This window comes from Rhodofomes roseus (genome assembly GCF_022264815.1).
Source record: "Rhodofomes roseus strain CIRM-BRFM 1785 chromosome Unknown C8Q71scaffold_2, whole genome shotgun sequence".
In the NCBI taxonomy this organism is placed as follows: domain Eukaryota; kingdom Fungi; phylum Basidiomycota; class Agaricomycetes; order Polyporales; family Fomitopsidaceae; genus Rhodofomes; species Rhodofomes roseus.
The window spans coordinates 1,901,681-1,915,625 of record NW_025952958.1 but is presented as its reverse complement, the minus strand read 5'-3'; the positions used below and the strand labels follow the sequence as shown (position 1 = coordinate 1,915,625).

General features: G+C 55.0%; 7 protein-coding genes across 7 annotated transcripts; 3 read left to right on the top strand and 4 right to left on the bottom strand.

Moving 5' to 3' along the window:
* Positions 1–320: 320 nt before the first annotated feature.
* Positions 321–2,117, bottom strand: C8Q71DRAFT_233110 (scamp family-domain-containing protein). The gene is made up of 11 exons (XM_047917174.1): positions 1,804–2,117; positions 1,529–1,753; positions 1,286–1,469; positions 1,185–1,229; positions 1,107–1,131; positions 1,036–1,054; positions 937–985; positions 866–883; positions 682–814; positions 585–626; positions 321–528 (listed from the first exon to the last, which is right to left on the bottom strand). The coding sequence occupies exons 1-11, from the start codon at positions 1,805–1,807 to the stop codon at positions 475–477; spliced, it is 798 nt and encodes a 265-aa protein (XP_047784097.1). The 5' UTR covers positions 1,808–2,117; the 3' UTR covers positions 321–474.
* A 67-nt stretch (positions 2,118–2,184) lies between these two features.
* On the top strand, positions 2,185–3,801 carry C8Q71DRAFT_233196 (Isochorismatase hydrolase). The gene is made up of 6 exons (XM_047917175.1): positions 2,185–2,824; positions 2,884–2,994; positions 3,051–3,269; positions 3,331–3,427; positions 3,485–3,607; positions 3,656–3,801. Exons 1-6 carry the CDS (start codon positions 2,562–2,564, stop codon positions 3,716–3,718), a joined length of 876 nt encoding a protein of 291 aa, XP_047784096.1. The 5' UTR covers positions 2,185–2,561; the 3' UTR covers positions 3,719–3,801.
* Positions 3,802–3,933: 132 nt separating this feature from the next.
* Positions 3,934–5,042, top strand: C8Q71DRAFT_698702 (SGNH hydrolase-type esterase domain-containing protein; the record flags this gene model as incomplete). The annotated part of the gene is made up of 5 exons (XM_047920031.1): positions 3,934–4,007; positions 4,073–4,359; positions 4,429–4,456; positions 4,516–4,682; positions 4,729–5,042. 5 exons carry the CDS (start codon positions 3,934–3,936, stop codon positions 5,040–5,042), a joined length of 870 nt encoding a protein of 289 aa, XP_047784095.1.
* Positions 5,043–5,221: 179 nt separating this feature from the next.
* Positions 5,222–6,246, bottom strand: C8Q71DRAFT_233212 (uncharacterized protein). Its single transcript, XM_047917176.1, has 4 exons — positions 6,009–6,246; positions 5,782–5,947; positions 5,538–5,726; positions 5,222–5,486 (listed from the first exon to the last, which is right to left on the bottom strand). The coding sequence occupies exons 1-4, from the start codon at positions 6,155–6,157 to the stop codon at positions 5,349–5,351; spliced, it is 642 nt and encodes a 213-aa protein (XP_047784094.1). The 5' UTR covers positions 6,158–6,246; the 3' UTR covers positions 5,222–5,348.
* Positions 6,247–6,339: 93 nt separating this feature from the next.
* Positions 6,340–11,829, bottom strand: C8Q71DRAFT_735669 (transcription elongation factor SPT6). The gene is made up of 12 exons (XM_047922496.1): positions 11,472–11,829; positions 10,968–11,412; positions 10,801–10,918; positions 10,035–10,751; positions 9,682–9,984; positions 9,298–9,630; positions 8,706–9,245; positions 8,477–8,653; positions 7,408–8,425; positions 7,172–7,354; positions 6,990–7,120; positions 6,340–6,936 (listed from the first exon to the last, which is right to left on the bottom strand). The coding sequence occupies exons 1-12, from the start codon at positions 11,740–11,742 to the stop codon at positions 6,502–6,504; spliced, it is 4,671 nt and encodes a 1,556-aa protein (XP_047784093.1). The 5' UTR covers positions 11,743–11,829; the 3' UTR covers positions 6,340–6,501.
* A 166-nt stretch (positions 11,830–11,995) lies between these two features.
* Positions 11,996–12,535, top strand: C8Q71DRAFT_794240 (diaminohydroxyphosphoribosylamino-pyrimidine deaminase; the record flags this gene model as incomplete). The annotated part of the gene is made up of 1 exon (XM_047925528.1): positions 11,996–12,535. The coding sequence occupies one exon, from the start codon at positions 11,996–11,998 to the stop codon at positions 12,533–12,535; it is 540 nt and encodes a 179-aa protein (XP_047784092.1).
* Positions 12,536–12,656: 121 nt separating this feature from the next.
* On the bottom strand, positions 12,657–13,927 carry C8Q71DRAFT_233062 (uncharacterized protein). The gene is made up of 5 exons (XM_047917173.1): positions 13,771–13,927; positions 13,432–13,718; positions 13,355–13,382; positions 13,174–13,301; positions 12,657–13,116 (listed from the first exon to the last, which is right to left on the bottom strand). The coding sequence occupies exons 1-5, from the start codon at positions 13,863–13,865 to the stop codon at positions 12,779–12,781; spliced, it is 876 nt and encodes a 291-aa protein (XP_047784091.1). The 5' UTR covers positions 13,866–13,927; the 3' UTR covers positions 12,657–12,778.
* Positions 13,928–13,945: the final 18 nt, after the last annotated feature.

Sequence of the window (13,945 nt, the reverse complement as noted above, 5' to 3'; positions counted from 1 at the left end):
GGTTGCAAAAACGAACAAGATGGACGGAAAGCACGTACACAGGAGGCGACAAGGCAATGGATTTTTCGAGGTTTTATAGAAAGTTTTTTTCGTTTAGCTTTTCACCTGCGCGGGGAGGATGAGCAGGCGGCGGGCCACAGCGGACGAAGACTGACCTTGGATGATGGCTTGAAGAAAGCCGGACACTGCATCAGCACCTATATAGGTATCAGTTCAAACTCCGCCCGATAGTTAGAGCTTTTGATCAGCCACAATCGGACAAGCCATCGCGATCTTCCCACGGGGCATCCTCGGGCCATGTACGCGTGCTGGCCACACGCTTCTCCTCCACATTTGTTACACGCATTTCATTGACCAATCGCACGTAAAACATTGGCAAGAAAGGCAGAAATCATTGTCATAACTTAGCAGAAGAGCTACATAGGTGTCCGAAGCGTCCCAACGCTAGCCGAATCGCAAGCACCGAGATTTGTCTCAACCCCTCGTGAAGTACGCCTTCGCGCCATGAGTGGCGAGCTCGGTCTTCGCCTAGATATCAAGCAGATCAATACCGGCACGCCAAGAATAGAGATCAATGGACGAACCTTCTCCACTGAGTGGCCCGCGCTCTTGTGATGTGTCCAAATCTGCATCGGCATTGTTAGCGCGATTCAAGCTTGCTATTGTCCGCAGAGGCCTTACCTGGCGATAATAATAGGCGTTACCTACACCCTGAATGACCCAGCCTACTGTTGCAATGGTGCCCAAAATGGCTGCGACGAAGGAGGGCTTGGCGTACATCTGGATCGTCTGGATGAGGCCCGCAGACCCGGTGCTGTAGCTGAATCAGCGTATCATTCGGTGGCGCAGGGAGGGAGTCTAATACCCTGGTATCCCGATGATCCTGCACAGCAAGTCAGCAAACGCAACACAGGATATGCGAAGGAAGAGACATACATGTACAATGAGAACACAAGGTGGAAACCACAGAATACGAAGTAGAAGTCTGCGCCCAGTTGAGATGCCTCGTTCTAACATACAAGCCATTAAACGTACAGTAGTATAGTGCTTGCTCCTACGAGTATGAGTGAGCATTGCGTTTGGTGTACAAGTGAACCGTGCCCTACCTTCATGTATCCATTGTAGATTGGCCTATGACGAAGCTCGTCAATAGAAGCAGAACGAGACGTTGTTGCGCTGCATACCTGTACCACATGAGGAACGACAGAGGCGTAATAACGAACAGGTAACTGCAACATTGCCACTTGAGTTGCAGCATATACACGCGCCCGTCTCAGGGACATACCCTATACTTGAGCCCAGGTCGCTTCCACCACCACTTGACCCAGACGTAAGGATAAAGATGCACGCAATCATGTTGATGATTAGCGTCCCGAAGAGGACAAACCAGAGCTGGTAGAGCCTATTGATCAATAGCCTGTGCTCTTCCGGGATTTCATCCTTGATCGAGTGGAAGATGACAGGGTAGACTGCGCGGACAAGGACGTAAGTAACACGAGCAACACTTCGACAAGTACTGCAAACGTACACTTTGGCCAGTTATTCCTCCCAAATCTCCTGATGTGCTCGGCTTTCTGAGTCAGCTCCTGCTCTCTCCTCTCCAAGTCGCGTTCTCTTTGGTTGATTTCCGCAAGACGAGCCGCATGGTTAGGACTTGGATAGCTGGGTGCCGGTGAGGTGCGCTCGGTGGGGTCATCGAACGGGTTTGCATCGAGCGAGTGCGTGGACGCAAAGGGGTTTTCGGCATATGTACCTATTCGCTACGTTGTCAGAATGCGCAGAGGTAGTACGAGCCATACGCACTCATTTCGAATCGTAAATGTGAAGGCAAGTGTAGAACGCAGCGGTCAACGCGTGCGGAGGCGTGCGGAAGGTGAACGGTGGCAGTCGCTGCGCAGGAACCAGTCCCAATTTGGTCGCCACAGCGCCCACCGCATCTGCCCCACCGCTTCGCTCCTCGCCTCACTGCCTCCTGCTCGCGTCTGCCACCAAACTGATGGGCCTCTCGGAGATGACTGTCCGTCTTACTGAATTGTGACTCTCAGCGCGTCTTGCAATGCCATGGCCTGTCTGTTTCAAGGGCGACGACAGATGCTGTGAACGAGTGTGGTCTGAGGAAGACTTTCTCTGTGCGTGAATCCGAAACGGCGGGCCCTTGGCGATGAAGGACACCCAGAGCGCGTCTCTGATACTCGTCCAACAACGTGCGCCGAACCACTGCTATGACATCGTTTCTCGACTGTTCTCGAGGGAAAGAAGATCCCGTGCTAGTCTCGTCCAGGCTAACCTCTAGCAGTCTGTTCGACATCTATCTCGGGATACTTGACATCAGGCACAACTTGGGCACAACCAAGGCGGTAATGAGCCCGCTGCGACCATTCGTCAAAGGCGCACCGCTTCTCCGTATGGCAGGCCAATTGCTCCATATCTAATCACTGACCTCGAGCTCGTTCGCCTTATCATGGCTGGTGTGGGAGGGAACATTGAGTCGGACTCCCCGCGCAGGTCTTCCGTCCTCCGTCTTGCTCTGTGTCGCTGCTAGCACTACTGACATACACGACATGACGCCCCGACCGCATGTCCTCGAGCCCATAGAGTACGGCAATGCAGCATCGTTCTGGGTCGAATACCCCTCGGGGCTGGTCGACCTCACCCGCGCAGCGCATCTCACTGCGAAGAAGGAAGACGAGACAGTCAAGACCAGTAGCGCCCACCCAGAACCTCCTCTGCAGAGCAGTACGCATCTCGAGATTCCGGTCGACGGAGAACGCGTCGTGCGGATCGCCAAGTCGAAGAGCGCGATCGTGATCGTTGACATGCAGAAGTACGTTCGCTACACTGTCGATCGTGCAGCGCATTGATCCTGACGTCGATCTACCTTAGCTTCTTCCTGCATCCTGATCTTCGCGACCACTCGACGGGACTGAATTGTGTCATACCTCTCATGAACGTCGTCCCCGCCTTGCGCACACAAGGCGTGAAGATCCTATGGGTGTAAGTACCGCATTCCGCCGGTGCAGTCGACAGGGACATCATCTTCTCGCCCACAGTAATTGGGGACTGACCGAGCACGAGCTCACGACCATCCCGCCATCCCTCGTGCGGAGTTTCATGAAGAACGGCCGAGGCGGCTTTGGCTCTAAGCTCCCAGAGCCATTTGGTCGGTTACTCATGCGCGGAGAATACAATGCGGACCTGTATGGCCCTCTGCATCAGCTCTACCTCGAAGGCAAGAAGGAAGACGCCGATGACTGGATTCACAAGAACAGGTCAGTCAAGGCGCATCGTCATGCTGACCCACTCATTGACAGGCTCACATACGTTACGTAGGATGAGCGGCATCTGGGGTTCCCAGACAGCCCTGGACCTGTATCTGCAGGAACACGGCATCACAACGCTCTTCTTCGCCGGCGTGAATGCGGATCAGGTATGCCATGCGACCTCGCTTTCGACTGGCGCACACTGAGTGTCCTTGTCCCGATAGTGTGTCCTCGGAACATTGGTGGATGCGTACTTCAGAGGGTACGATTGCATCGCACTACAAGATTGTATAGCAACGACTTCGCCCACTGGGGGATTAGAGAATGTGCTCTACGACGCGACCAACGTATGTACTCAGGATTGCTCCTAGATGTAGCCTGCTAACATTCACCAGTCTTACGGTTTCGTAACGGACACGACTAGGGTGGAGGAGGCAATCAAAAGGCAGGCATCGTAATCCATGTACTCGTGCTGTACATTATATGGGACATTTGCTACGATATCGAATACACTACTATCAGTGGGATATGCACATTGGACACCGTCCGTCCGCTCTGCGCCGAATCCGATCAAGATCGAGAGATGCGGCCCGTGCTGCTGAGTTGAGGCATGCATTGTGTATGAACGTGCACATCATTCCCAGTGCTCAATCGACCTTCTACTGGACGAGCGATGTCTACTAGTACAGTCGTCCAAACGAGCAGCTCCTGGCCAGGATTCGCAGGCCTGACGCGTCTCATCATATTGTACGCACACCACGGCGTTCTGCATGCTGACTTCATAAATCACTTCTGACCATCTCCTCACGTAGTGGCGATTCCTACTCTGCCGTCGGGTACCACGCAGGCGGACCGCACCCCACAGAGGACGACCCTCTCGGTATCGAGTTCCCAGGGATCACGTATGCCGAACCGGGCGAGCCCAACTGGGTCGGGCACCTCGTCACGAACTATCCGCTCGCGCCACTACTGGTGTATGACTTCGCGCGCGGCGGCCATACTCTGGCTGGGGTGCGACAGCAGATCCAAGGCGACTTCACGCGGCATCTCGTGGAGAAGCCGGACTGGTGCCCGTGGAACGAGAACGACACGCTCTTCGGTGAGAATACGCGTGAACGACATATCATTGCCAATTGTGCTGAATTTGTACGATTGTACGATGGAACAGTGACCTGGGTGGGCATCAACGATTGCGCGTCAGTACGAGTACCGCGTGGGGCAGAGAGCATATGTGTACTCACCGTTTATGCATCAGGTTCGCCACAGAGGCCACAATACCGAAAAACATAAACGATCTCTTTGACCTGCAAGAGGAACTATACGAGGCCGGTGCGCGTAACTTTATGCTAGTCGACGTCCCTCCCGTCCATCGCAGTCCCGCAGGTACGTCAGTCATCCGAGTCGCAACAATAACCCTACAACGTCAGGCTTAAACTATTCACAGGACTGAGAATGAGCACTCCCATAGTTGACGGCGTACGACGTTCACCGCGCCTCGAGCTCTGGAACAGACTGCTCCTCGAGGGTGCACAGCAATTCGCAACGAAGCACGAGCAGGCGACCGTCCTGTTCTACTCCTCCTGGGCCACATTTTCGCGTGTCATGGACGACCCGGCGGCGCATGGGTTCACGGAGGAGGATACCAAGACGCGTGCGAGTCGCATGTGGGTCGACTTCCTTCACCCGACCAGTCATATGCATGATATCGTTGCTCGCGACGTGGCGGAATTCTTGACGAAAATCGCGGCCCGCGAAGAGTCTCGTGCATCATCCGAGACATGATGTCCTGAGGTGGAATGTGAGATGGGAAACGATTGCAAACCTCTGTGTAGTAGCACCTACAGTATGGTGCGATACCTCATATACGACCGGCCACCCCCTCAGAAAGGTCGTGCTCAGAGTCTGTTTCATGTCAGGTACCCCTGGCCTAAGTTTGGGGCCCCAAGCACCTGGTAGTCATCTCGTACAGGATGCTAACCTGAAGTCGCCACTGCCGGTGATCAGAGTCTGGTAGTGCTCGGGTTCCCATCCGAATAGAAATACAATATACGAAGCAACGCTATGAGCACACGGTTTTCGGAAATTGTATCATCGAGACTTGGTGGCCTGCTTCTTCCACTCTTTCTTCTGAGACGATGCAGCAGCTTTGTTACCGAAGAGGAATCTAGACGTGTGTTTGTCCGCGCCTGTCTTCTTGGAGTATCTCGAGGTACCCTCGAACACCAACTAGTAACGTTTATGAGCACCAGGAAATATAGAGCCGACAGGCGGACGCACGACCCAGAATCCCCAGAGGCAGACAAGCGCTGTGCCCATGGACACGAGTAGCCCCAGAGAACCGACGGACTTGGTGTTATATGAGATGACAGAGATGAAGGCGCAAGCTGTAGATAGTGGTCCGAGTAACGGGTGGCCTACACTACCCTGTCCGGAGGAGTAACTTGGCAATGCCGCCGATGAGGGTACCTGAAACGAATATGAGCACTGCTGGATGAGATTCTACGTGCGTGCGGATTCGCACATTGAGGACGAGTGCGACTGCAATAGCCAGCAACAGGATACCGGTTTGCAAGCAGAAGAACGACTCCAGAGGCGTGAGCGTTGTTCGCCGTTCGAGCTCGCCGGTACTCGCGAGGAAGAGCAGGAAACGAGGAAACATCAGGAGCGGGGTCGACGCTGCCACTAGCCTGGGATGGCGTGTCAATATTCAATACCTGCACCACATTTCATGTATCGACGAATACTCACACACCTGCTGCTGTGTACGCCCAGTAGACCACCGACTCAGCATCTCGCGTAGTCCCCAAGTCTTGGGCGGAGTCTGAGTCTTGGGGCTTGTCCGAGTCGCGAGCTGCTCGGTTACGCTTGGAAAGGTCCTCCAATTCGATGCTGCTCATGTCGTCCAGCTGAGGTGGAGAGTAGGACTGTGATGCTGCGCGCGAGCAGAGATTGAGAAGCGCTGCAGGGCATGGTGGACACGTCCGACTGCATCCCAAGTGTAGCGCTCCGCAGCGGGCAGCACTGGGCTCGGATATGACGTCACTGCTAGACCTGTCCCTCATGTTCACAAAGGTTCGCTCAGCACTTTGGCCGTCTGGGAAGCACCAAACGGAAGTAAATATCAATGCAATAGGATACAAAGTGCGATAACATGGTGTGTAGTCAACAGCGTTGATGCAGAATGCGCGAGAAAATGTCACCGATGCAGAGCAAGCAGCACAATAATATGCTCCGAATATCATCACCAGCCTCCAGAGCCCCAGCCGCCTCCGCCCCCAGCGTCGCCCTGTTGGATCAGAGCAGCTCTTGCCGGATGTACACCAGCTGGGTTCGGAGTCTGGAAGCCGCCACCGTACGGTGTCCGTGGGGGAGCACCGTACGCAGGCGTCGCGGCGCCCAGCGTAGACGCACCCGGCACCTGCCCACCTGGCCCATAGGGGTTCGGTGTTCGGCCCATCTGGCGCACGGACATATGCCCCGGTGTTGCATGTCCGGCAGCGGGTGTCCGTGCAGGTGTGCGACCGCCAGCACCGTAAGGCGTCTTGCCGCCGCCCAGGCCGCCACCAGTCCGTCCAGACTCGTGAATGTGTCGAATCTTGAACGCATCGCAAAGCTCAGAGACACCGGTGGCCGGGGTGTCGAAGAGGTAGTACGCCTCAGGCGTGACCCTGATGGGCTGCAGCATCATCAGTATGCATCGTAGGCGGAGAGAACTAAGCCGAGACTTACCCATGTCTGGACTGTTGAGTTTTTGTTCGCCAAGAAGCACAAATTGAAGTGCCCAGGACGTTTCCGATTGATGGTGAAGCCATACGCACTCCTCGTGGGGTTCGCAGCCACGTAGTTCTTCAGGAAGATATCTAAGGGGACCATCAGCAAGGTGCTGCTCAGACATCAATGGATGGACGTACGGAGGTCATCTTCCGAACCGTGCTTGAACTTCTCATGAGCCATCAACTCCTCCACCTTGCGAACCATGGCTTGCACATGGTTGACAATCATCTCATCCAGATCGGAGTACTGGTGTTCAGCGTCTACGATGAGCTTTGTGCCGACAGTTTGGCCAGTGGGATCAGCGTTCGGTTCGACGATGTCTACGTAGCGGATGTCAGAAACAATGCACAAGATCACTTCCTTCCGGGCGTACCAATGTGCTGGAAAAGCTTGTCGTCCACCTTCCATGTCACAGCAAGGTGATCAATACCCTTCGACGACGGCCGGATGACCACATCGCCCCGTTGCTGCTGGTCGAGGAACACCTCCGCCTGCTGCGCGTTGAAGTTGTGGAAGTTCGGATGCTTGATGACCCTCCGCGTCCTGTCCACCTCTGCGCGCTTCTTCCGTGCCTGCAGCTCCATGTCCCGCTCGTACTGCTGGTGGTTCCATCGCTCGTCATGCCTCACCCGCCGGTACTGGCTATCGCCCTGGAGAAGGTCCGATTGCCGCGAGGACAGCTCGACCCAGAACGAATCCGAGGCGAGGTTGAGCTTGACATCGATGATGACGCCCTGAATCGTCTTGCCCTTCTGCACCACCGCCGAGGCATCTGAGACGTGGTCGTCTGAGATGTACTGCGATGTGATCATACCGTCGATGCCCGAGTCCAGGCGAACGGCGACGAAGCTGGGCTTGACACGGACGACCAGTACGGACACGATCAGCCCGACACGGAGCGTGCGATTGGTCTCTCCGGTAAGCATCATGAGCACCTCCGGGGGCGTGGGCCGGGTGAACTTGTCACGGAGCTCGCCGAATGATCGTATGAGCTCGGCGCGGATGACGTTGAGCGTGTGCCGCTTCTTGTCCTGGTTCGTCTCGTACATGTTGACGGCGAAGTCGTCGAGGTTAAGCTCGTCCAGCTTCTTGTCAGCATCGTTGTCCTCCATGATCAGGGATACGACATGTGAGGGATGCTCGTCGTGGATATCTTCTTCATCTAGTTCCAAAGCATCGGTGGCCATCTTCCTGGCAAGCTCATAATCTTCCGGGTGTATGCGCGTGTTGTCGAGAGGGTCAGCGACATCGACATCCTCGTTACGACGGCCTTTGGTAGACTTGAGCTCAGCGTCCTGGATGATGCGAAGGAAACCCGCGGCGTTGAGGAAGATCTTCGTCGTCAGCAGAGAACCTTTGACGAACTGGTCGCGGTTGACGAGGTTGCCGCCCTGTGACGAAGTGTCAGTAGTGTTCTATACAACACGATCAAGACCACTCACCAGCGAGGCGATCTTCTTTGCCAGAAGCTGAGCTTTTCGAGGGCCCAAACCGCAGACAAACGGAAGGAGGAATTGGTAGTACGGATCGGTCACAGCCCGGTTAACGTCAACTCCGACCTTGTTCGTAACGTCAACCAGAACCCTTTCAAGCGCTGACAGGAGCTTCTCAACAGGGATCTACTCTGCCATTAGACGTGATCACCCAACTCAACACGACAAATATACGTACCAAGTTCTGGTTGTCTTCGTCGAACATGATAGCCTTTATGTCAGCACCCAGGGCGGCGTACTCGTTCAGCGGGCTCTGCGTGTATCGTGCCAATCCCACGCAGTACCTCGCAAGCGGGGCAAGGGCACTGAACTCTCCTTCAGCCCGCTTGCTGTTCTGGTACATGCGCGCAACCTCATCGAGTACGTAGATCACCTCGATGTTGAGCGATTCGTCTTGGCCGATATCACCGGTCTCGCCGTTCGGCTTGTTGACGATCTCCTTTACTCGCTGCGCGAGCTTCGCGGTCGCGATGCTGAAGCCACCAATAACGATGACGTGTGGTCGACGTCTCTTCAGCATGTCGACAAACTCGTCTCGCGACTCCTGATCCACTAGGTTGTCCAACCGAGTGTGCTCACGGAGGCGGCCGGCCTCGTCCATGAAGACAATGTGGATCAGGTCCTTGTGTGGCTCACCCTTGCCCCACGACATAGCGAGAACAGACGGTGTTTCTCCCGGTGTCATGTCGTCCGTGGCATATGGTGCAATATCGATCCTCTGCAAAAGAGCACTATTAACGACTGCGCTGTTTAGGTGGCTCTCGACTCACATCGCGGAGAATCTGTGAACACTGATCTGCAAGGAAGTCTTCTGCTTCCTCACGGATCCATTCGCGAGTCCACTTGATGCCGATGGGTATGAGATGCTGCTCTAATGCCTCCTGAACGACGCGAGAGCGCTCCTCGTTCCAAGCGCGGGAGTTGTCGTTGTAGGTATCCGAGGAGAATGCATCGTTGAGCAATCGCTCAAAGTTCGCCTTCGCGTCAGCTGGTAGGCTGATGGACACCGTCACCAGGTGCTGCGACTCGGCTTGCAGGATGTGCAAGAACTGCGCTGACAGAAGCATCTCCGCAGCAGGCTTGTTGTGCAAGTACTTGAAGTTCTGTAAAGAAGTGAGCGATACTCATGTGTGCTACTCCAGCGGAAGACCTACAAAGAACGGATGGTGATCGTCGATCTTCGCAGTGCCACGTTCTGTCGGTGAGACAGAGACTACCGCGTCAGCCTTGAAGGCCTCTCGAATCTTATGCCTCAACAAGGGATCCTTGCCAATTTCCGTGGCAAGAATCATACGCGCACGGCCTAGAAGCTCCTCGGGTAACTGCGCGCGACTCGCATCAGGGTCAGCGAACTGCTCCGCGTAAGCCTGGGGGTTGAGCTCAGGATCCTCCACGAAGTGGGTATGTTCCTCGGCAAGGAAGTTCAGAACTACTTGATGTGGTTGGATTCCATAACCCTATACACGACGATGAGGACAACATCAAAGCCTATATGTCAGACACTCACCTCCGCCAACTTGGAGGCGATACTCTTCTTCGCCAGCTCGTAGTGTGAGATACGACTCGGCATCTTGTGCTTCTTGATGTCGATCTGTTCCTCATCATCGTGGAAGTGAAGCTCAACCCTGTTCTTCTTGTCCTCCCGGTACTTCATGCTCAGCCATTCGGTAGCATCAGCAACCGTCTCGACCGTATCAACCCGTTTCCGGACTTCGATCTCATAATAGTTGTCGGACACTCCTAGCCGGCCGTAGAGAGAGTCCAGGGCACTGCGTCGCTCCAGCAACGAGCAGAATTTCTGACCCAGGGTGTAGACGCGCCAAAGTTCCTCCAAGCTGAGCAACTGGACCTCGGCGTTAAGTTCCGCAGGGTTGAAGTATGAGATGTAGTCCCGCTTGTGGGTCCACACATAGGGCACCTCAAACTCCTGGACGAACAAGAAGCGCATAGCACAGGTTATGGCTTGAACGAGATCTGGGAGGTAGCGATGGAACTGGCCATCTCCACGGAAGAAGTCGCGTTCCTTGCGAGTACCGAGCCGTGTGATGACCCATGACGCAGCGTCATCCAAGTCATTCTCGGTCAACGGCTTGTGAAGGGTCATCGTGGATGAGGCTGATAGTGCTGAAGTGGCGAGCTGCATGCGTTCAGGAGTGTCGGTTGCTCGTATCAAATCGTCGTCCTCGGTCAGCATGCGCGCACGGATCTCTGAAGGCTCAAAAACCTGCAGACTGGTTAGTGCAGGAAGATAGGTCGCGAAGCGGCGCACGCACATCTTGGTACTTCATCTCCGGCTTTTGCTCCTCCTGATGAACAGGCTCCTCGTCTTCGGCTAGGGCCCAGTCATAATCATGGCCGTCACCGAACACCTCCTGTAGCTCGTCCCATGTACTATGAAAGTTAAGCACATTCTCAGTATGACGAGATGATCTGGACTTACTTCGCATCTATGCCTCCAAGTTCCGCGGCTCGCCCCAATGCTCTTCGCCTGGCCTTCTCTTGTCGCCGCCTCTCCCTCCGCCGCTCTTCCCGAGCCTCCTCATCCATAGCGCCTCCCACCTCTTCCTCGTCTTCATCTTCATACTCGATGAAGTTGTCCATATCGTCGTCCATGTCGTCGTCATCGTCCCTGCCAGCTGCGTTCCTTTCGTCGTCCCAGATGTTCTGGATATCCTGAATCTGAGGCAGCTCCAGGTCATCGTTGTCAAGATCATCATCGGATGGCTCCAAGACAGCCTTTCGTTTCGACGACGACGGCGCGGGCGGTGATTCCGAGTCTCGCGCACGACGCAGGCGGGTTAGGCGATTGCGAGAGAACGAAGCTCCTGTGTTTTCTTCTAGCAGCTCTAAGTCGTCCTCCTCAAGTGCCTCCTCTTCCTCCCGGTCTGGTGGGCAGAATTGCCGTTAGTCGCAGATAACGGGAATAGACACGGACTACACGGACTGCGATGGTGCTTCTTTCGCCTCTTTCGCCGTCTGCGTCTTTCCTCCTCTTCGTCCTCCTCATCCTCATCCTCGTCTTCATCAACAATAAATCCCTCTCTGATGCGCCGCTCCTCCTCCTCGTCTTCTTCGGGCTCTTCTGAGCTATCGTCGGAGCCGCCGCCGCCGGGGGCGCCGACTACCTCTCCTTCGTTTTCGTCCCCAGGAATTTGCATAGGGTCATCCTCCTCGGCGTAGGTGGGGGCAGCTGGGCCGGCCATAGGGGAAGACATGATAGCAGACACAAATGCCACCCGTCAGAGTCCCAAATAACAAGAAGACCGAGGTCGTGGTCGAGTTGAGCGCGCTGAGGAATCTCGATCGACGCGTTCAATTGGGCACTGCCGCACGTGATGTCAACAAGAATCAATTGTCACTATGCTATGCTACTACTTACAGTATGCTGTATTCACTGTTACTATGCTGCATTACGCACATACTCGACGGATCGACAACCGTCTGCGACCGGGTCAGTACTTATTCACCATGTCTACTACGTCCACCTCCGATGTCCACCTGCATTTCCTGCGCCTTGCTCTCGACGAAGCACGCAAATGTGAACCAACACCGACTGCTTTCTGCGTGGGCTGCGTCCTCACTGCGACTCTCACCGACTCGAGCGAGCCTATCATCCTAGCGCGGGGTTACTCTCGAGAACTGCCCGGAAACACTCACGCAGAGGCAAACGCGCTGACCAAAGCACGTAATCTGTCCAAGGGCGAGATGAGGGAGCTACTGTCCTCCGCCCCGGAGGATGTGACCATCGAGGACGTTCTGCAACATGCCGATGTATACACAACCATGGAGCCATGCTCCGTGCGTACTTCCGGTCTAGCACCGTGCGCCGATGCTCTCATAGCAGCCAAGGCACGCAGATGTTTTATCGGTGTGGGAGAGCCGGATGACTTCGTGCAGTGTGAGGGTGCAAGGAAGCTCGCGGATGCTGGGATTGAGGTCATATGGATCAAAGGCTTAGAGCATGAATGCCTAGCTGTCGCTCGGAGAGGACATCAGTCCGATGCGTAAACAGGACCGTGCCGTGGGGAACGCTCAAACGAAGAAACATGGGCCTTTCAAAGGTCAGTTCAGACGAGCTATGCAGGAGTTCTGGCTGATAGTACCAGTACATCAGACATCTCTCGCCGCCATATTGTATGTTACCGGGTTTCGACAGCACACGGCAATGAAATATCATTCTATACAACCTTCCATCCCATTCCTTACCTTCGTGGGCCTTCTGTTCATACGTCGAGAGCCGTTTAACGCGCTTCATCTTGCGATCCGCTCGCCGCCCGTGACGGGAGCTGAAATGCTACCCAGGAATTGCGCCATGTCATGAGCAACCACGTCGTGCATGTTGCTGGTCGGATGCAGACGATCAACCCATATAGAGCTCGCAGGCCTACGGACGTCGTCTTTGCCGAAACCGAACGTGGTCGGGTCGTCCAGCACCTTCGTGAACAGATGCCAAGAAGAATATATGAGCACCGTCGCGTCGCCATGCGAAGCAGCGAAAGCCGCCGCTTGGGTGCGCAGAGTAGTGTTCCACAAGGCAGTTCGTGGAAGCTTGTCAGCGAACATGCGCGCCGCTCTCTCCGGGCTGGGCCCTGTAGCACACTGAACGTCAGCGACTGGACGACTCGCAGCGGGAACGTCGTCCCTACCGCTTGGGGATCTCTCGATGGGAGGAAGGTCTACGAACATGAAGTTACGGGCGCCGTGCTCGTACAGTTTGGCCTGAAGTTTGAAGAGGTCAGAGACAACGCCCGGAATAGTCTCGGGTGTCTCGTAGCTTCATGGACTGCTCAGATGAGGTGTACGTATAGTTTATAACATGATCATTACCTGCAATCATTGATGCCAACCCACGTCGCTGGAGTCATTGAGTTCACGCCCGCAGGTCAAGAACAACAGAGACCTACCGAATAGTGTATCTTGTTCTGTCCACGGTGCCCAATGCGGTCTCGGAGCGAGGTGAGGTATAAAACCTCTCTCAATCTGTCGCCGCACACCATCGACGCGGTCCCCGCCCAGCGCATAGTCATAGACAAGCATCGGGCTCAGAGCGTGCTCGGTGATGAGATGACCGACCCAGTTCGCCTTGCCCGGCTCAGCCCATGTATACCCAGGGAATTCTACTCCGAGTGGATTTTCTAGTGTTGGATGCGGCGAGCGATAATCATAGCCGACATCACAATAGGACGCCCCACTGAGAAAGGACTGGGATTAGTCGACGCCACACAGGTAGGGCCTGTGCGTACAAGACCACTAGATGCTTGAGGGTCGCATAGCCTCGCCAATGCGACCTAACAGCCACGACGTTCGAATCGAACGTGCTCGAAAGTAAACCAGCCATGCTGTTGAAGATGGTGAATTACTATGACTCAGTGTGCAGGCCAGAGATGAGGAGAGTCACACTGTTGTAACTACCACTGG